Raw genomic sequence first — 22,268 nt, 5'->3', positions numbered from 1 at the left:
CACAAGCTGACATCTAAACTTAACACAAAAAGTACAAAAACTTGTGTTTGGTGGATTATTTCTTTGTTGTAACAATGCTTCTTAGCAACAAAAATTACACCATTAGAAAGTCTTTTTATTTCCCCTAAAATGGTGTCACATTTATTAGAAAAATGCATTTGTGGGTTGAGCAGCAAAGTTGAGTATCTGAGTTGCGCCCATGAAGAACTTGCCAAACTTCTCTGCCAGTACCAAAAAGCTTGTTCTGCTGTTGACTTTTGTTTGAACTTCTGGTACCCCAGGTGCTGACATTCAGGCTCCTGACTGACACCAGCAGCAGAACCCTGCTACAGTTGGTGTCTGCTCCACGCAGACACATGGCACAGACACATGTGACTGATCTGGACATGGCTCATGCCACAGGGTAACCTGAAAATGGTGTTCTGCAAAGCCAAGCTACAGCATTTTTTGAATCTCCAAACTGAAGGCCAGGTTCCATATAATGGATGTGAGACACACGCCACAAAGTGGGCGTGCCAAGAAGACCAATTCCTCAACTTGTCAGCACTTAGGAACTGTAGGCAGTCTTTTACAGATTTGCAGTGAAGGTTTCCAGGACAAAGAGAAAACCAGACAATCCAGAACAGACTGCACACAGCTAATCTCTGGTCTCATAGAGCTGTCAGGAGGCCTGCCATAACTGCCCTTCACTGTCAGGCCCGTTTACACTGGTGTCACCAACATGTGCACTGGAACCTGAAGCTGTGGAGGAACGTTACGTTCAGTGATGAGTCCAGATTCTGCTGGATCATGGGGTCGAAGTGTGGAGAAGACACAGAGAACACTATGCTGATTGCTGCACTGATAGAATAACAGCTTTTGGTGGAGGCAGTGTGACAGTGTGTGGCAGCATCTCCCTCACTGGAAAAATAGGGCTCATCTTTACTGGAAGCAATCTCAGTGCAGAGAAATATCAAGATGAGATGGCAACCAGTGGCAATCCCATATCTCCACAGTCTGAGACTCAACTCTGTCCTCTAAGATGACAAAAACCTGCTCACACACAGTGGGGTTTTTCAGAGACTGCCTCCAGAATTTGGGATTGGAGAGGATGGAACGGAGCGACCTCAACCCCACTGAACACTTATGGGATCACAACCTGTTTGTGCCAGAGTGACCAAAACAACCGTACTGGGTGATGTGACAAATGCTGGTTGAAGAATGAGACAGTAGTAGTTGCAATGATGAGGTGACAGGCTGCTGTGGTTGTGTATGGTTCTTCCACATGCTACTGTCCTTTTTTTCAGTTTTAACAGTTATATTATGCCTGCAAAGCTGTTGGATAATCCCAGTCTTCATGCATTGTGTGGTGTGTGGCCTGTCCATGTGACTCCCTTTCTGAGTTTATCCTCTTATAATGGCTTGCATCTGAAAGTATCACTCATCCTGCTGAGCTGCTTGTCTGCTAGTATCAGTTTGAGCAGAGCCATGGAGAGACATGGGCAGAAAGTGGTGCTGATCACAGGCTGTTCCTCCGGCATCGGCCTGAGGATTGCCGTAATGCTGGCCGAGGATGAAAAGCAGCGCTATCACGGTGGGTACATGAGTGAGGAAGGTAGATGATACCTATATATTAGATTTTAACTGGTCTGGCACGAGAACAGGCTACAGTTGTGTTAAAAGACATAGGGAAACAGACAAAGTTCAGTGAAATAATTAAAAACTAATATAATTTATCACAGGAGCTTTATCCTCTACTGTCTTTTTTTAGTGTTGTTAAGTTGTAAAATGATCGTGTTTGTAATGCAACACTCTTAAAAAACAAATAAGTCTCTTACAAAGCTATTGGCTGAAATTTTTACTTTATGTAGAACCTGGAGGCCAAAGTTGACCTTCTTTGGAGCTCTTTGCTTCAGAAATGCAAAAGCGGAGGTGCAAATACCAATGATTTGAGGATATTTAAAGGAAATGGTTCATGTCCTCATCAACAGTATTCTGCCACATATATCATACAGTGGGGCAAAAAAGTATTTAGTCAGCCACCGATTGTGCAAGTTCCCCCACCTAAAATGATGACAGAGGTCAGTAATTTGCACCAGAGGTACACTTCAACTGTGAGAGACAGAATGTGGAAAAAAAATCCATGAATCCACATGGTAGGATTTGTAAAGAATTTATTCGTAAATTAGAGTGGAAAATAAGTGTTGCTCGGCGACAGCCCCAAAACATCACTGCTCTCGAGAAGATCTGCATGGAGGAATGGGCCAAAATACCAGCTACTGTGTGTGCAAACCTGGTAAAGACCTATAGTAAACGTTTGACCTCTGTTATTGCCAACAGAGGTTATGTTACAAAGTATTGAGTTGTATTTTTGTTATTGACCAAATACTTATTTTCCACCCTGATTTACGAATAAATTCTTTACAAATCCTACCATGTGGATTCATGGATTTTTTTTTTCACATTCTGTCTCTCACAGTTGAAGTGTACCTCTGGTGCAAATTACTGACCTCTGTCATCATTTTAGGTGGGGGAACTTGCACAATCGGTGGCTGACTAAATACTTTTTTGCCCCACTGTATATATTTCCTGAAGAGAACTGCTGTCATTTTCTCAGGTTATCGCCAAAAAACCTGTTAGCTCTACAAAACAGATCTCCAGTACTTGCACAGCTTGTTACAGACATGTGCGCCAGCATGAGAAGCAATTTTTTGCCAGTCTGCACTGAAATACAGCGCGTCGAGTTTTGCCAGAGAAACTAAGACTCTGCAGCATCAGACCAGATCTAATCCAAATCAAAGCTGCGTGCACTCCTTCAAAGGCTGCCTCCTACGCCCTCTCTGTTACATCCAATACCAAACTGTAGGAACACACGGCCTGTGTTAAAAATCATTACATCACCCAGTCACAGCTAATTATATATGTATGTAATGCTGCCTTTCTACTGTTCCATTTCTCCTGCTAGTCATATTAATGCCTCTCTGTGTCTTTTGATACTATTAAACAGTCATAAACAATGATATCATAGCATGGGAAAAATGCATACTTATACTCTGCTGCTGTAACAAAGCAAATTTCTTAACTGTGGGACTATTAAAGGCTATCTTGTCTTATCTTATGTTAAATGGTAAATGAACTGGTTCGTATATAGCACTTTTCCAATTTGATCGAGCACTTAGAGTGCTTCATACAACATGTCACATTCACTCAATCACACAGTGATTAATGTATTGGGAAACTCAAAAGTAGACTTTGGCATCCAGAGCAGTGAGAGATCAAATCACCAACCTTCAGATTACATGTCCTGCTCTACCTCTAGAACCATAGCCAAGAATTACTTGTTCAGAGGATGAAAAATGTAACTAGAAAGATTATGGACTTCGAAGCGGTCAGTGATTGTCAGTGGTGCTCAGGGTATTGCTCCAACATTAAGGCCAGAAACTGCATTTTGCAGTGAAAGGAAACACTCTCCTAGCTCGCTACATGCTGCTGTGTAGATGTCTGTGTTGCCAATTTCGACCTTAGTCTCTCTTAAAACATCAGACAACAGGTAAAAAGAGGAAGCCAGCCACAGTTAGTGTAATAATTGCTTTATTCAAGGATCTCACGGACGAGGCTGTGAAGGCTGACTGGGCTATTTTTGGAGCAGGCAGGTGATGTGTCATGGCAAGGCTAATGCCAGTCTGCATACTATGCATCATCACAGAAAGCTACTTAAGGTTTATCATTACTATGGTGGCTATCTATAGCATAAATTCCCCTTCTGCTATTTAGAAAGTGACAACTAATAAATAAGACATGTTTGAATCATGAAAAGTAGGCATGTGCGCACAGGATGAAGGCCATGTGTGTGGACTTTATCCTGTATGTTTACCTATAGGATATTATTCCACCTGACTCACAGCTGTTGATCGCATTGTGAACAGTAAGAGCTGTGAGAACTGTTTTATTGATAGCTTTATATATAGTATTTGGCCAGTGCGATCCTCTATGCTGTTGCATGCTGGGGGAGCAGGCTGAGGGTCGCAGATGCCAACAGACTTAATAAACTGATCCGTAAGGCCAGCAATGTTGTGGGGATGGAGCTGGACTCCCTCAAGGTGGTGTCGGAGAGGCGGATGCTGTCCAAGATAAAGACAATGTTGGATAACACCTCCCACCCACTCCATGACATGTTGGTCAGTCACAGGAGCTCGTTCAGTGAGAGACTGAGATTACCGAAAAGCACCACTGAACGACACAGGAAATCATTCCTGCCTGTGGCCATCTCCCTGTACAACGCATCCACTTAACACACTGTTTGCTGCTACAACTACACATGTTTCTTTTCCAACTATTTATTTATGAGTGACTTATGTATGTATGTATGTATGTATATATATGTATATATTGTACTATTCTTAGTTAGTGTATTGTCTGTCTTGTCTTAATGTTGGTTTAAAATGGAGCACTGTAACAAAAAATAATTTCCCCCAGGGATCAATAAAGTATTCTGATTCTGATTCTGATTTTGTGCTTTGCGGCCACTTTCCAGCCATCACCACCTGAACTTCCCTCTCCTCCATGTCCGGCATCACTGAAACAGGGAAAATGCATTTTCTAAAGTGCTTTCAGCTTCCCTGCCAGCCACCCTGGCAGTGCCCCTCGAGCCCGCTGCACCAACCCTCCCCTCCAGCGGAGCACACCCCTCTGCCACAGGCATGTACACAAGGACAGGCTCATTCAGATTGAAAATTCTCACGTAAAAGCTCAAAAATATGTGTAAATCCTATGTTGATGCTGCACCAGAGCCTTTCATTGGGTGAAATAAAAAACACTGTTTTTGTGCTCATTCATACCTTGTCAGTTTGAATACCGCTGTAGACACTGAACTTAGTCTGACTCTGCAATGTTGTCTGCATATAAGCATTTTACCTGCGGTTTCCTAATCATTTATTTACAGATGGAAGGTTGCATTGGTTCACGGTGCGTAAGATACATCTTCTAGGTTCTCAGGGGTTACGGGGCTGTTTTGGTCTGGTCGTTCAAAATCAGCAAGAGCTGATCAAGCCCAGACTTGCATCCAAACAGAAGCTACCCATGGATCAGCTTTTAATCCAAAGCCATCCAGTGGCTTTGTCTGTGGCTTCAATCTTGGATTTGGTCGATTAAGGCCTTTCCAGAGGAACAGTCCTGCAAAACCTCTCCAGCCAACCTCTGTGAGCTTATAGATCTTCCAGCTCCTGAGTTCCAGTGTGATCAGGTGTTTTGTCAGCTAAGATGATGATCATCTCTGATGGCTGGAGTGAAGTCGTGACATTATGTTGCAAAAACTTCAGTTGTTTGTCAAGGGCAACATGCAGTTGCCAATTCAAGTTTGTAGAGAGAAGCCCCGTCCTTGTTTTTGGCTTGAGGCAGGGTTTCTCTCCAGTTTTCACAGAGGAGGTCTTCTTTATAGCACGATGGCTCTAGCTGGATGGGGTGGCAGTGGCTAAACTCAGCAAACCAAAGTTTTTGCCACTTCTCAGCACGACTGCATTTCCATGTCCTTGCGAAATCATCACTGGGAACTTGTTCCTGCTTTTGATATGACTGTGTAAACATTTATTGTTTCTTTCTTTTGTTGTAATTTTAATATGTGTGTCTGAAACAGATGACAGAAACAAATGAGACACTGAGTCTCAGTGGGATTACCTATAAATAATGGTTAAATAAAAATGTCGCGTTTCTGTGGCAATCTTGTTTTTGCAAAGCTGATAGAGATGAAACAAATCACAGAATGAGGCTAAGATAACAAAACATGTGAACATTAATCCCAGCTTATTATTTTTTGTCTTTTTTCTCTTTTCTGTCACCATGTTGTCTGCAGTAATAGCTACGATGCGTGACCTGAAACGTAAAGATAATCTGGTGAAAGCTGCTGGGGATTTGTACGGCAAAACTGTTTTTGTGGCTGAACTGGACGTCTGCAGTGACGAGTCGGTGAAACAGTGTGTCGACAGCATCAAAGATCGACACATAGACATCCTCAGTGAGTACAACGAAGGCATCACTATACTTTGATACTATACTATATCACCTTTTCTTCAATTCATCCTTTTTCTCCAAACCAGTAAGTAATGCAGGCATCGGCCTGGTGGGTCCAGTGGAGAGCATCCCTATGGACGAGATGAACAACGTCTTTGAGACCAACTTCTATGGATTCGTTCGTCTGATCAAGGAGGTGATGCCTGACATGAAGAATAGGAGAGCGGGACGCATCATAGTGATCAGCAGTGTGATGGGACTCCAAGGTGAGCAGACGTAGACGTATGAAGGGAGAGGAGGTGTGGCGGGGGAAGTAACACGTCTGTCAGCTTCAGTTTGACGGTTAGGCGGGTGGACAGCAGGCTAATGGAAGTGCGGACATATGAAGAGACTAATGTGTATGACTTCAGAAACGTGTGAACAGCCGATCTGTGAGGTTACATGTACGCTTTGTTTTTCACAGGGGTGGCGTTTAACGAGGTATACGCAGCTTCCAAGTTTGCTCTTGAGGGCTTCTGCGAGGGTCTGGCTGCGCAGCTTTTGAGTTTTAATGTCATGTGAGTACAACTGACTGTTAAAAAGACAGTAATCAGTGGCTGTGAATAAAAGATGAACAAACAAACTTTGAGGTTACCCATTAGTCACTGAATTTCCATTAGTTTGGGAAGCCTCAAGCTGAAAGTTTTTTCACCGTCACACTGTTGACATTTTGAAGGCAAAGCATGGGGTGGAACTGATTTAGGAACATTACATTTCAGTGTAGTAATCTGTCAAGGTAGGCCCGCCTGTAGAGAGTATAAAAGATGGATGTAGACTCTGTGACATTATCCAGGGATTTTGGACTCCACAAAATGCTGCAAAAGAAAAACTTCTTGGATGGCCTGTACCAAACAGCAAATCAAAATATTACTCAGATTATCCATTAAATAAAGCTTCAAAAGGCTCCAATAGCACACACATGGTGCAGAAGTTCGGTTTAATGCACTGAAGTAGTGACCGTCTAGCAGGCTGTAAGTACCTGTGCTGGGATACCTGTCAATCAAAGAGGCCTCCCCCTAATTCCAGCATCAAGTAGGATAAGCTGCAAAAGTAAAAAAAAATATACAAATAACTGCTTCATGTTACTGTTTTGGTTGGTACACTACTACTTTGGTGCAAACTGAAATGTTCAACAAATATTCAACATTATCGTGACATTTTGTCCAAACATTTATGGTCCCAAGAGGATCCGTCTAATAACCTCGAGACATTTCACAAAAAACAATAAATATCAACGTAATGGCCGAGCTAAGGAACATTTCAGGGATCAACAGGCATGTTAGATGACTTACTCTAAAAAAAACTTACATGGCAATCCACTGTCCAAAAATTTTGTTAGTTGAATTTCAATCTGAAAAAAGGGATTAAACAAATAACTGATAAAACCAACAGAACAGCATAAGAATGTTTTGGTTTGGGGGTTTTTTCCCTCCTTTTTTCATTCAAAACAGTTTAACTATCCAGTTGTGTCAAAAATCCGAGCAAACTTGTGTTTAAAACAGTGAAAGCTCATTTTAATCTATTTAACTAAGCCATGTGGTTTACTTCTTTGTTGTGTGTTTTTCTCTCCGTAGATTATCAATGCTGGAGCCAGGCCCCGTGCACACAGAATTTGAGTTAAAGATGATTCAGGGCATGAAAGAGAAGGAGTGGCCTGGTGTTGATCCCGACACAGTGAATTACTTCAGGAATTTCTATCTCCCTGGTGCTGTGGATATATTTGAGATACTGGGACAAACACCTGATCACATTGCCAAAGTAAGTTCATAAACTGTGTCATTATGACTCACTCAGTCTAATCCATCTGACTCCTTTTGGATTAATCCTTTAAGTCTGACTGCAGATGGTGTCTTTCCATTTGTCTTATCTTTCTTTGTAGCGTACAATGAGCATGATCGAAGCCAGCAATCCATATTTCCACAATCTGACCAGCCCGCTGTACTCACCCATTTTAGCGCTGAAATATGGCGATGAAACTGGACACCTGTCTCTCCAGGCCTTGTACTGCATGCTCTTTACCCTGCGTCCTTTGATGAACGTCGGCATGCCCGTCCTGAAGTGCCTCACCTTTGGGTTCGTGAGGAAATGGAGAATTTCACCAAACTAGTGTGCAACAGTCTGAATAATAACACAAACACTATGAGTGTCTACTTTTGGGCTTTTGCAAAAAATGCATTTTGCTAATATGAACAACCCAAAGTTGCAAATCAATCGCAAATAAAGAAGACGATAAGAAATCTAATCTTACACTAACATTTTCAACGAGTTTTGTCACTTTTCACATTTCACGCTGTTGATATGCAGTCTGCATTGTAGTGAAGAGAAATACACTATACTCCCAAAAGTATTCACTTATCCTCCTTTGCATTCATATCACATTAAGTGACATCACATTCATAATCCATAGTGTTCAATATGATGCTAGTCCACTCTTTGAAGTTATAACAGCTTCAACTCTTCTGGGGAGGCTTTCCACGAGGCTTAGGAATGTGTTTCTGGGAATTTTGATCATTCTTCCAGAAGCACATTTCTAAGGTCAGACAATGATGTTGGATGAGGAGGCCAGTCAAGGTTTTCTACACCCAACTTCAATGTCTTATCGGACCGAGCTTTCTCCACTAGTGCTCAGAGATGTTAGAACAGTTCCCAAAATCAGCTGGAAGCATGAAATTATCCAAAATATCTTGGTATGCGGAAGGATTAAGAGTATATTTCACTGGAACTAAGGTGCCGAGCCAAACTCCTGAAAAACAAAGCCACACCATAATCCTCCCTCCACCAAACTTTACACTTGGCACAGTGCAGTCAGACAAATACGGTCCAAACTCACATTTTCACCACTGCATCCAACGCTTTGCATTCTGCATTCTGTTAATGTAAAGCTTGGATGGAAACCCTTTCCATGAAGCTCTCTACATACTGCTCTTGAGCTGATCTGAAGGCCACATGAAGTTTGGAGGTCTACACACTCTGCAGAAAGCTGGCGACCTCCGGACACTATACTCCTCAGCATCCACTTTTACATGGCCTCCCACTTCGTGGCTGTCTTGGTTTGGTTCCCAATCACTTCCACTTTGTTATACTACCGCTAGGAGTTGGCTGTGGAATATTTAGTAGTGAGGAAATTTCACAACCTTATTTGTTGCACAGGTGGCATCATGTCACGGTACCATGCTCGAATTCACTGAGCTCCTGAGAGCGAGCCATTCTTTCACAAATGTTTGCATGTGCATGTAGTAATTCAAGAATTTGGATCACTGAGTGAATACTTTTGACAATATAATGTATCTATGTTCTCCTTTATAGGATGTTATGTTTCTGAATATGAAGAAACTGTAGCCCAGTTCAGTTTAATTGATGCAGATTTTAAAGGATGTTATCCTATGCAGACTGCTAAACGAGCAGGATTCACGCTTACAAGACAACATAGCATTGCTTTACTTCATTGTTTTATCCTCATCAGTCCAAGACACTCTAATTTGTTCAGAGAGAACTCCATCACGTCTGTAGCCTGATCTGTAGCCACTGCATCATTGTTTGATTTCTTTTTCTCATCAGTATATTAAAGTAAACATCTTTGGGATTAAACATGGCAAATTATGTCTTTCAAAACTGTGCTAGCTGCTTCTCGCAGTCTTCAGAAAACACGGCTCTGTACAAAACCCGTCTATCTTTCCACTAATAAAACTGTAATAGTAATCTATTTTAATAAGATTATGCAATAAAATCACCTCGTGTCACCTATTATCATTAAGGATTTTTAATTAATAAATAAATAAAATATTGATTAATTATTAATTTATTAAGTTATTTAAGTCATTCAAAGTTTTTGTTACATTATTTGCATTTTTAGCCCAGTTAAAATACTTTGGCCTCGTTTGGATTTTTTTGTAGGCAGCTTGCTAGTTGGGTAATTTTTTTACTGCTAATAATTTAAGACGTTCAAAGAATTTCAGCAGGCTGAAAAAAATTAGTTTGGCAGCAATTTGATGCATTTTATTTTTACTGATATAAGCTAAACGTGATTTTGTAAGTTTAACAGTTAGCACGGGCGCTGTGGTAGGCTTGTTGTGAGCTAGTTAGTGATGCTACACACTTGTGTTGCTCTCATTGTCAATATGTTTGACAATATTTTTGAGTCTCCACAGAGGCCCAGAGTTGCTGATAATATCAAAATTAAATCTGGAAATGTAATGTTGTCTTTTGAGATTTTAGCATAAGACTGACAATGATATCAAACTGAAGATTTAAAGTTTTACATCCATTGCAGATTGAGAGCTCTGGAGCCTGAAAACTTTAAATAAAATGTTCGACTTATAAACACAACAGCAAAGGTTTCATAGAAGCACAATTTATTATTTTCATTTTACAGCAGGACCCAGAATCTGCTTTGTTATCAATAGCTATAATTACCCTGGAGGGGGGTAATGGATGAGGGAGATCATCAGGACCAAGCTGGGCCTGGATTCCTGGGTCCAGAGGTTTAGAGCCGCTTTCTCCCTCTCTTTCTTCACCGCTATCCTGTGCCAGATGTTCTGTTGACCAAGTGAGGTAGAAATCATGTCAGAAACATCTTCACCAGCAGCCTCCTCAGAGGGAAATCGTCTTCAGGCGTCCACCATAGATCCCCCACTGATGTTGAACAAAAACAGCACTTTTTGAACACTGTAACAGCGACCTTTGCTTTGTGTAATGTTACAAGTAGGCTATTTCACATGATCCTCAGATAATGCACAGAGACTCTGGACTTTTACATACTGATGGTATGTACAGGATGTATGTACAGGACTATTCAGTCCTGTAGAAATGATATCTTTAAAATATTATTCTGTATGGCAAAATGCACTGTAAAAGAATTCCTGATTAAAGTTTTCAGATCAGCATTTAAATACAGAACTTTGACTTTACGCCAGGTTTTATTTAATGCCGTCAAAGAACTTTATTTCTGCAGCTGACAATCAAAGCTGTCATCAAAATGCTGCACCCCAATTTTAATAGTAAAAATAAAACTTATGAGAATGATTATCCCTTAAAGACAAATCAGCGTGATGAGGACTAATAATAATTTTAAAAGGAATCTTTGGGGATAACAGGCGGCGGGGTTTATGACCTGGGACTCTCCACCATCGGGTGTTAGAATTGAAGAAGCTCCTGGAGGTGAAACGTCTTCAAGAAACGTAAAGAAGTCCAGCCGCTTTTCTTTCCAAGCTCCTTAGTTTATGACCTACACTGCAGCCAGACACGAGGGGGCGGCAGCAACGCTCGGGTTCATTTACCTACCGCTGATCGACTCATCGGCGCTCGACTGCTCGTGCCTGGCGATGTGAGTCGCGGGAAATTAGAACTAAATCGATAGCTGCCAAATCGACCGTCAAAACAAACTTGTAGCCCGGTGTAGTCACTGAAGAGCTCACCTTATGAAATAGCATGAACTACAGTAAAAGGCAAGTTGCACATTTAATAAAGTATCGGTGTTTATCAATAGCGGTGTAAGCTTCGGCTGTTGGCTGCTAACGTTTATGTTTCGTGTGGGTTTTTCAGTTAAAGAAAAATCACGTTATTGTCAAGTGAGCTAAAGTTTTAGGGAAATCTATATGGCAAAGGTTACGTCTGCCAGCTGTGCTAGCGCCATAGAAGCCGTGTCATGGCTACATTTAAGTCTTAGTCGTGTGTTGCTGTGACCAGAGAGCAGCATGGAGACCACTGTGGGAGATATTCTGCACTGTGAGGAGCAGCTGAGATCTACGCTGCATTCTGATGATAAGGAGAAGGTAACCTGCATTTGTCCTCACACCTGAGCCACATAAAATGCTGCCATGACCTCTGAGATTAATGTTGTCTTTTCTCAGCTTCGTAGGAAGTTGGCTGAATTACAAAGGGAATATCTCAGGACAGCCCAGAGACTGCAGGTGAGTGTCTTTCATTGTGCTATAAAAAGAAAAATGTAAAGAGCATTTTTGTCTCATATATATATATATATGCATACATCTGCAAACAGCGTGCCGAGCGCTTGGAGGCAGTACAGAAACATGTGAGGAGCAGGATCGCTGAACAAAACCACCTGGAGCAAAGAGACACGGAGGCTGCATCAAATCTCTGTCTCAATCCTTCTTCATTGATACTGAACCGCAGCGGTGACACAGCTCAGGGCTTAACTCAGAGCCAGAGACACACTGAAGGTAACACTTGATCATGGGACATTTGCTTTGTCATATGGATGAGACTACACTGTTATTACTGTCAGAGGCACAGCGTGTTTGGCCTGTAATAAAAGCAGAAAGTGAAATTCACAAATCATCTGATTTTTCGCCAGGTCCAGCTGAATCTGACAACTCAAGGAGAAACCAGGTGATCAAGTTCTCACTTCCATCTGATGCTTGCCCGCAAACGCCAGATCTCAGCCATGCTGAACCTACAGATTATAGAACAGGTTCTTCCCTGCGCCTCAGGTCACGACGCAGCCGCCTACGCTGGGAAAGTAGGAGCACAGAGAACAATGAAAAGGGACAGGAGCAGGGTGAGGGGATGGAAAGTGCCAAAAGAGCAGGAGAGGAGGAGAAACTCACATCAGATGAAGCAGATGCTATAAATGAAAGTGAAGAGCTTTTTTCTGGTACAGATTCTGAGTCTCCCTCTCTGCTGCTTACACACTGGAGCACACATGGATATACTGAACCAGGGGATATTCAGGGAAAAGACATCCCTAGATCCCAAGAACAAAAGGAAAAAGATGCTGAGGAAAAAGGTGAAGGGGAGAAAGAACCTGAGTCATTGTTGCTCACAACACAAACTGAAAACAAGGGGCAGGATGACACACAAAACAAACCGAGAAAAGAAGGGGCGAGAGGAGAGGATGGTGGAAATAGTAGAGGACGGAATGAAGAGAACATTAGTAAAGACACTGAACAAAATGTAGGGGACAAAACAGAAAGTAAAAAAAGGCATGATTATAGTGTGGAAGTAAAAGAGGAAAAGAATGAGTTGACTGGAGGTGGAAAAAGTGGGAGCCTTATGGACTCCTGTACATTAGTGGAGGGACTACTTTTCCCAGTGGAATACTACGTTCGAACCACAAGACGGATGACATTTTCACAGAGCCAGCCTGACATGCAGGCTGTAATAGAGTCCCAGCTGAGCAGGGGACGACATCGCAGGAGTCGAGGTCGTGCCAAAGGACAGAACAGGAGCACACAGAGCAGCGACCTTTCACAGCCGCACACTCAGACAGATTTCTTCTCTCTAACAACTGCATCTGGGGACCCTAACAAACCATCACAGGCTGTTGCATCTGTGTGTGCATCTGCTGAACACAGCCAGAACTCTGGTAAGATTTCAGCTTGTCAGATGGACTCTAGTTTTTCTCCCACGTCTGCTCGTCCAGCACGAGGCCGGAAGAGGAAGAGAGGCACGGGGAGAGGGAGATCTCAGACCGGACGAGCCTCTAGTTTGAACACACATCAGTCACCAGGTGAGCAAACCTCAGATGATCCCCAACCTACAGACATTCCAGTCTCTTCCTGTCAGTCTCTCCAAGAAGCTGATGGACCAGAGCCATGCCCAATCCCAGGAGAAACTGACCTAGCAACAAATGAACCACAGCACGTGCCCACACACATCACTGATCCTCCGCTTACTTCTGGAGATAATAGAGCTTCTTCCAGCTCTGCCTCTGGACATCCAGAGGAGGTCTATGAAATCTTTATGAAGAGGAACAACAAGGCTTACAGATCCCCACACATGAACCAAAGTAAGACTTGTATGAGTATGAATCAAATAGAGCCCAGCGTATATTTCGGGTAATATCAGATATTTGTTGATAGATCTGTATCTGCATTTATAATGGCTGATAAATTCAAATTTTAAGAAAGACATGAAATAACTTGTTAGGAGGGCACTCTCCAAGGTCCCAACAACCAGCTAATCTGAGCAGAGTCGGCAGTAAATGAATAATCTCTGATTTGTTGTCCCAGTGAAACAAGTGAACTTTTTAACAGCATTATTACATTACCTCAGTAAGGACTCGTAAATAACCACATACAACAAACGTTAGAATAATCTGTTTTTCATGTGTCTGAAAGAAAGAAATATTGGCTCATATATTGCATGTTTAAATGACAATTGTCTATCATTATTGGTCATATATTTGTTGGGCTCTGGTATCAGTCTTTGTCTATGTGTCTGTGCATCATTATAAAAATACCCTGAGACCTATGTTCACTCTATAAAGTGAATTGTGACGAAAGGGTGAGCGCAAGATCTATTTACACCCATTTCTAAAACAACCTTCCTCCTTAAGGTTATGTTCATGTCTATATGCTTTATCTGACACATATTCCACGCGTTCAGATTATAAAAACATCACAGAAATTGGAGAGACTCATCTCAAAGACTTTTGGATTAATTTGACTGTTGTGGCCAAAGAGACAGCGTTAAAAACATTATTTGCGTTGCACATTTTGATACAGCACAATGTTTCGATGCAGTTATGTAGTGGTATAAAGCAATGAGTGCCTCTGCAGTGTAGTGGTTAGCACATTTGCCTTACATGCAAAACATTCTTGGTTTAAGACTGGGAGGAGATGGTTTAAAATCTGGGCCAAATCAAGCGTGCATCCATCTGCTGTGCAGTCCCTTGGGAAATAAGAGATCAGCAGAAATTCCCAAACATGTTGCTGAGACCCACTTGAATGCACAGTTTGCTGCAATATACAGCCGCAATTTTTAATTCAGTGTGTCACACTTTGCATGCACTCTTTTAATTTTTTCCATAATAACCCTTCAAAAAGAACCTTCTGTCTTCAGCGTGAATCCTAACCCTCAGTGCACAGTTGCCATATGGTGGTGATTAAAGGGGTAGAAATGCCAAAGAAATGACGGCATTAGGTTAATTATAAGAATGGAAACTGGAAACTTTTGTTGTGTGAAGGAAACCACAGCCAATGCAGAGAACTGCACTTCTTCTTTTGATACAAGAAGTGCATCTAAGATGACACAGAGGCTATTTTGTGAGGAGATGAATGTAGATGTGCACTGAAAGTCTGGCTTGGTGTCTGGTGTCAGTTTAACTGTTTTAAAGTTCCCTGAACAGACCTACTGACATGATGACTGACAGGTTGTTCCTTCAGTCAGGTCATCACCCAGTATATACATAACAAGTTCTATATACAGTGACGAGCATGTTTTTGACTGAAGCTTTTATTTTCCACTTTGTGTTCTTCAGGTACATCGAGCTGGCGATCTCTCCTCTTGCCCTCCTTGTCACCGGCTCAAACGTCTCTGCTTCGTCTTCCCTCTCTGTTGTCTGGCCCGCTGATGAACTTGGACACCCACCAAGATTTTCATCTCCCAGATGACCAGTTTGCCTCCCTGAAGCTCCTCAAGCTTCGCCAAGTCACTGGAGAATCTGCAGTTGAACCTTTCTCATCCCCATCTTACAACACACGCAGCAGCTGGCGCCGCTTTGACTTTCGATGCACCGGCGCTGATGCAGCGACGCCTCTTCCTCTCCCGCTAAGCCTCACACCCACAATTGCAAGTTCACCAGGTCATAATGCAGAACAGCTGGCTGCTACCCAGTCCATACACATCCAGAGTGTATCAGAAGAACACAGGCTTACAGATAAAGTGATGAAGCACTCCTTCACTGAAGAGCAGCAGAGCTTGGCAGAGACTCACTCTAGCCCAACAGAGCCAGTGGGGCAAAAGTGTGCTAATGTCTGTAAGGAAACTGTGATTGTGAACTCTCATATTGAACTTCAGACTCTCATGAACTCTGCAGACAGACCAGTCTGCACAGAGAATGATGATGTCATCAATCACCCAGAAAAACTTAAAGTAAAACATCCTGAACCTGAAAAACACACATATTGTGGTGTGGTCCATGCTTCAGAGGATCTGAGGTGTATAAATCACAGTGAAGAAGATAAAGTTACCACTGAGCTGGTTTCCTTTGAGTCACCTGTAGAGGAACTCTCCTCCAGCAGCTGCGCTGATAAACAAGCATGTAATGAAACAAACCCTCCAGGAGAACCTCTGAAGACTCCAAACAGACTTCCTGAAAATCAGACCAAATCTTCACACGGTGTCATCTCTCAGCTCATGTTGAGTTCCCCTCTGGCTTCAGCACCCTCCCTCTTTATAACCCCACACCTGCCTTCATCCACCCTAAGTACCAGCCCAAAACTACCCTCCCTAGGTCTCACCCCCCACCCTGTCACCTGCAGCCTCCCTCTGACCTCCTCCCCCTCTGCCCCTTGTCTCAACCTGCCTCCACCATACAGCCCTTCCAGACAGGTTCTCTCTCCTCCACCCCTGTCTCCCTGTCCCTCCATCACTTACCTCCCTCCTAGCCCCTCTGCTCTCTCTCCATCTGGAGAGATCCACCATTTATCTAAGCCACCAGTTAGGGCCAATCAGCATCACACAGTTGAACTCACTTCTCCCCCGAGTCCCTCCGGCCATCAGCTGGAGGACTCAGCTGGGCAGTTGGACCTGAGAACAGAGGAAACGAAAGAAGAACTTGTAATTAGACACATGCACACATTGAGGGTAAAAAAACTGTTTTATCTGTTGCTGTATAGTTAAAGATTATTATTTAGCTTAAATATAATTTAAGGGTGTGTGCATCTAAAGCATCCGTGACATTGTTCTTGAGTGAGTTACAGTTTTTTGTGTGTGTTCAGGCTGCAGCAGGAGGCATTCTGGTAGATGCTTGCTGTTTTCCTGGATCCTCAGACACTTTGTGTGTAGCAGCAGCAGGAAAGTGGGCAGTGTGCCTTTGGAGTCAAGCTTCAGCATCTGAATGGAAATTAATACACACCTGGACCTTTAGTGAGGTGAGTTTCTTATGGGCCTGCATATCAGAATGACTCTGTGGAGGTTTGAACATTAGCTAGAACTACTTTTTCTTTTTTACTGTTCCACTGATTAACACCTGGTTTCAGTAATCTGCCAGGAGCCCTAGCTATACAATATAAATACATAGTTAAAGATGAGCGTAAAGAATCCACGTATTAGAATAAGTTTCATCTTTGTTGTAGCTCAGTGTTATTGCACAAACAATATAAATTATACATAAATGTGATTAGTAAACTGCAGTTTGAATGTTTGGGAGATGCATAAAATCACATGGCAGTAATTGGTGTTTATTTGCAGCCAGTGATCAGTGTGTTTCATGTCCCGGATGCTGCTGGGCTGATCTGTGTGACTCTGGGTCAGCTGGAAATCAGAGAAGTGAGGTGAATACTAAACCGTAAATGATTATCTCTACCATGTACTGTCATGTAAAAACTAAGTACACCCCTCCTGCTTCCATAGGTATTAAGAGGGTAAGGACCAGCCAGGTGCTACTGATTAACTGCACTTGATTAACTGATCATCGACAAATCAAATTCTACAGGCCTCGATTAAAATGTTGCAGTTCATGACGTTACAATTAGAAAAATACAGAAAATGAGTGGTTTGTTTGGAAGGTTTGCCAATAGAAAGGCTCTCAACAAAAGTGGAGATGTTTGGCAACAATACAGCAACATATTTGGAGAAAACCAAACACAGCACATCAGCACAAACAGCTCATACCAGCTGTAAAGCACGGGTGATGATTCTGACTTGCTTTGCAGTCACAGGACCAGTGTACCTTGCAGTCGTTGAGTTGATTAAAGTATTTAAGAATCAAATGTGAGGGAATCTGTCTGACACCTAAAGCGTGTCCCAAATTGGTTTTAACAGCAGGACAATGATTCCAAGTCTAGCAGCAAATCTATAACACAATATCTGAAAAAGAAAAGGATTCAGGTGCAACGATGCCGTCAAAGTCCAGACCTCAGCTTCAACCAAATGCTGGGGCAGGACCTTAAGAGAGCTGTGCTTGCAGACCTAAATGAACTGAAGCAACACTGTAAAAAAGAGTGGACCAAAATCCCTCCACAACGATGTGAGAGACTGACAAAATCATACAGGAAACCATTATTTCAAGTTATTCCTGCTAAAGGCGGTTCTACAAGCTGCTGAATCACGGGGTGTGTTTTTGCTTCGCCTGTGCAAATGAGCAGTTTTCATTAAGTTCAGTATAGTTTGTAAAATATTTGTATGTTGTCTGTGTGCACAGAGTGCTGTCATGCTCCAGCCTCATGCAAATATTGCTCTGTGCGGGGATTCTTCAGGCAGTGATTGGTGTGTCCCGGTCCAGAGTGGTGACCACCTCCCACTCAGCCACAGGTTCCACTCTGCAGGTGTTTACGCTGTCAGACTACAGGTAACACATCACAGTTTTCCTCTCCGCTGTCGCCTTTCATTGTGTCGATGTCACAGACTACATCTGCATTTGGGGTCCGAAGCTTACATAGAGTTGTCACGATTCGTGTCTCACTTCTCTTTTTTTCTTTTTCTTTTTCTCTCAGCTCACCAAACTCTCAGACTCTGGTATCTCCAGGTGTTTGCGTGGGAGCGCTTGCACCAGTTGACGGACTTCCTGATGCTCTCATTGGTACAGATGAGGGCGGACACCTTTTTGTCTGGTAAACATAAATGTGATGATAAAAAGTCTAATTTAAAGATCAAGACTGCTGAATTCTGTTTCGGGTTTCTCTTTGGCTCTTCATTCGTTTCTGATGTTGTTAGAATCAGTTATTCAAACAGAGCTAATGACATCAGTAGGCTTGTGCTCCATCGGGACCACCTGACCAGTCAGTGTGTCAACTGACAACAGATGGGACAAGAGGAAGTTTAAAGACTCATCTGTTTGTTTCTGCTGCCCCCTACAGACAGAAAAAACAGCTTAAATAACACAAAACAAAACGTAATCCTCCTGTCGTTTTGTTTTTGATAGAAAGAAATGTGATTTCAGCAGCAGCTTCATCTTTACCTCGAAGCTGCTCCCGCTTACAGTTAAATTGTTTCTGTTTGTTGTAGGAATCTAAAGACTGGACAGCTGCTGTGCAGAGTCCTCTTTGGAGAGGGTTTTTCTCACACAGCCTGCCTCAGAGGATATTCCTCCTGTGTAAGTAAAAGCAGTAAAAACAAAAAAACCATGCCCCTGTAACGCTGTCATTCTTTACATGATATAAGTCCTTTGCGTGTTTGTGCACAGGGAGTGTTGTTTGTCCTGCTGCAGCATCAGTTTCTAAGCTCTTTAGAAGACGAAGAAAAAGAAGGAAAAATAAAAGATCCTAAGACTGCATTTTTCTCCTTGGTCGCCATTAACCCTCTAAGTGGAAAATCCATCCCCGCTACTCAGCTGTACCCACCGGAAACCTGGGCTGGCAGGTGAGATGAGGAATGGAAGACGAGGTTTGTGTTTCTGCGTCACTTTTCAAACACACTGGCATATTTACATCTGTCACTTTGCTCTACAGGCTGTGTGAAGCCGACGTCAGTGGCTCCGGCGTGGTGGGCCTGAGTCAGAACGGCTGCGCCTGTGTGTGGGAGCTCGGGCACCCGGGGGCTTCGAGGATGGTGTGGGCTCCAGAGAGTGAAGGCTGGCAGCTGGCTCGATGGGGGGGATTAAACACGCTGGTGACTGGACATCACAACGGAGACGTGACTTTATACTGCTACAGTCAGAACTCACGCTGCTGCTAAAAACGGACTTTTAGACGACTTTTTAATCAAATATAAACATCTTTGTTTCAGTCTGCGTTGACATAAAGACATTGGGGGGTTTCAGCGTCATGGTGGGGCACGGACACGTTCCCTTCATTTGATTTGGTTACTGCTGTAAACTGTATTGCATTTCAGGAATTTACCTTCAGCTTGAGTAAATTTAACATAAAAATCCAAAAACATGAGCTTTCATGTACTGTAAACTGAGCATGTACCATAAACCAGTCGCTGCTGTACAAGCTTTCTAACACGTCACACCCTAGAGCTCCTTTTAGGTCACTGTAACGTCAGACTGGAAATGTGTGTTTTATTACTGCAGCTGTTTTTGACTTGTTTATGTATGTGTATGTTGTATTTGTTATATAGAAAAGAAATCTTACTAAAGTTGGTTTTAAGATTTACATTAAACATTTGTGAATTCTTTATTTTCTGTACATTTTATCTACTTTAAGCCACAACTGTGGCTCAAAACAACAGACCATGTTTTTAAAAAGTATGCAGCGTTGGAAATACGATTACTCGAGTATATTACTGAAATGGATCCTGTAGTAATAAAATTACTAAAGGCCAGAAGTTTACTTACACTCATCATGGACGTGAACGTCGGCTGTCCGTGTTAAACGTCCCCTAGAAAGATGACCAGATCCTTTTTGATAATCATCAGCAAGCTTTTGTCATAATTCTGTCCTGATATTTAATCGTAATTCTTGTCAGAATTGGTGGTGAATTTAAACAAGTTGATCGGGCATGAACCCGGCTTTAAATGTTTGTCGACAAATATTTAAAAGGGGGTTTGGGAACAAGATTTTAGAGGTTTGGTGTTAGCCTGCTTTATCCAATCAAAAACCAGTTTTGATGTGTCCTTTTAAATAATTATTAAAACAGTGAATATTTTTGAGTTTGAGGTGAAACTTAAGAATTTTAAGGCATTTTTCCATCCTCATAATTTCATCCACTTTCTTCAATGCACCAGTAGCACTGGCAGCAAAATAGTCCCAGAGCATGATGCTACCCCCACTGTGCCTGTCAGTTGGTACAGCTGACTACAGTGTTCTGTAGTTTTACTCCCCCAAACTCCTACTCTTGTCACTGTGACCAAATAGTTCAAGCTTTATCTTGTCTGACCATAAAACACGTGGGCTGTCCGTGAGTTCTTTGGACTTTATTTTGAAAAAATCCAAAATAAACTCAAGCTTGTGCACTCTTACTTTTTAAAAAGTCATAACAGATGTATGTTATGAAATGAAAGTTAGAGAAATCATTAAAAGCCCAAAATAACCGTGAGCTTACCAGGTATAAAAGCTATATAATTTAAATTTCATATTATATTATTTACCAGCTACAGGACAGTTAAAAAATAATGCAATACATCCGGTTTGGGGGGGGGGTTGTTTCAAATTCTTACCCCAAAATATACACTTTCCGGACACTTTAGCCCCTCCCCCTTCACCTTCAGGGCTGCTTTAATTAATCGTAGCAAAGATTACAAAAGGTGCAGGAAACATTCCTTGGAAATCGTGGCCCATGTTGCCATGATAGCATCACACAGATAGTGTAGATTTGTCCATGATGTGAATTTCACCACATCCCAAAAGTGCTCTATTTATAGATCTGGTGACTGTGGAAATGAGTGCAGTAAACTCATTGTCATCTTCAAAAAAGCAGCCAGAGAAGATTTGAACTTTGTGACATGGTGCATTATCCCACTGGAAGCAGCCATCAGAAGATGGGTACACTGTACTCATGATGGATGAACGTGCACAGCAACAATTTGCCTTCTAAATGTTGCAGCAGAAATCGAGACTCATCAGCCATGAAACATTTTTCCCATCTGTTGTCCAAATGTATTGGTTCTTAGCTGACAGGAGTGGCACATGTGGTGTAGTCTTCTGCTGCTGCAGTCCAAGATTCAATGTGTTGTGCTTTCAGAGATGCTCTTCTGCATATTTTTGTTTGTAACACCTTAGCGATGACTGTGTGGGAAAATCCCAGCAGATCAGCAGTTTCTGAAATACCCCGAGCCGTCTGTCTGTCACCAACAACCATGGAACATTCAAAGTCACTTAAATTACCTTTCTTCCCTATGCTGATGCTCAGGTTTATGCCTAAATGAAGAGGTTTGCTGCTGGTGATTGGCTGAATAGATGTTTGCATTACCAAGAAGTAAAACAGATGTACCTAACAAAGGGGGAGGTGATTGTTTATTTCCCTTTATGTAATAATGCCACCACAATGTTTCTCCTTATAAATATTATTTAACTGTCTCTGTAGTTACTATTCAATAGTTCTCCCCTAATGAAATATTCAGTTTTTCATTTCCCCTGTAGATTGTTTTCCATTTCATCATTAATAGTTTACTGGACCATGGTCACATTTTTTTCTTTAAGCAAATCTTTACGAGCCACAGTCATAAAAATAGGTGAGTTCCCAGTCAGGTCGTTGGTGACCAGCAGGCAACAGTGGGGTTCAGTTATTAATGAGTTCGACCCTACCACGTGGCCATTAATTGCTCATAAATTGCCCATAGGTGTGAATCTGAGTGTGAATGGTTGTTTGTCTCTATGTGTAGCCCTGTGACCCTGATAAGCAGAAGAGAATATATATATATATATATATATATATATATATATATATATATATTTAAT

At 42.1% G+C, this 22,268-nt stretch overlaps 2 protein-coding genes across 4 annotated transcripts; both read left to right on the top strand.

Moving 5' to 3' along the window:
• The first annotated feature begins 1,440 nt into the window (after positions 1-1,440).
• Positions 1,441-9,820, top strand: LOC146572251 (retinol dehydrogenase 8-like). 2 transcript variants are annotated; one of them, XM_085276285.1, is made up of 6 exons: positions 1,441-1,573; positions 5,828-5,989; positions 6,072-6,251; positions 6,449-6,542; positions 7,599-7,782; positions 7,904-9,820. In XM_085276285.1, the coding sequence occupies exons 1-6, from the start codon at positions 1,468-1,470 to the stop codon at positions 8,129-8,131; spliced, it is 954 nt and encodes a 317-aa protein (XP_085132411.1). In that variant the 5' UTR covers positions 1,441-1,467; the 3' UTR covers positions 8,132-9,820. The 2 variants fall into 2 exon arrangements, with proteins under 2 accessions (XP_085132411.1, XP_085132412.1); XM_085276286.1 differs by lacking the exon at positions 1,441-1,573 and adding an exon at positions 4,534-4,677 and having other exon boundaries at positions 7,904-9,819.
• Positions 9,821-10,003: 183 nt separating this feature from the next.
• Positions 10,004-20,036, top strand: palb2 (partner and localizer of BRCA2). 2 transcript variants are annotated; one of them, XM_085276283.1, is made up of 12 exons: positions 10,004-11,795; positions 11,874-11,933; positions 12,023-12,203; positions 12,338-13,771; positions 15,245-16,572; positions 16,707-16,859; positions 17,242-17,261; positions 18,131-18,277; positions 18,423-18,539; positions 18,934-19,021; positions 19,112-19,287; positions 19,377-20,036. In XM_085276283.1, exons 1-12 carry the CDS (start codon positions 11,718-11,720, stop codon positions 19,600-19,602), a joined length of 4,008 nt encoding a protein of 1,335 aa, XP_085132409.1. In that variant the 5' UTR covers positions 10,004-11,717; the 3' UTR covers positions 19,603-20,036. The 2 variants fall into 2 exon arrangements, with proteins under 2 accessions (XP_085132409.1, XP_085132408.1); XM_085276282.1 differs by having other exon boundaries at positions 17,179-17,261.
• The last annotated feature ends 2,232 nt before the right edge of the window (positions 20,037-22,268 follow it).

This window comes from Mchenga conophoros, linkage group LG6, assembly GCF_057382185.1.
Source record: "Mchenga conophoros isolate Kocher_MC1m ecotype Shallow Benthic linkage group LG6, M_conophoros_male_GT1.1, whole genome shotgun sequence".
NCBI lineage: Eukaryota > Metazoa > Chordata > Actinopteri > Cichliformes > Cichlidae > Mchenga > Mchenga conophoros.
The sequence above is the reverse complement of the archived record's forward strand: the minus strand, read 5'-3'. Positions and strand labels throughout refer to the sequence as shown.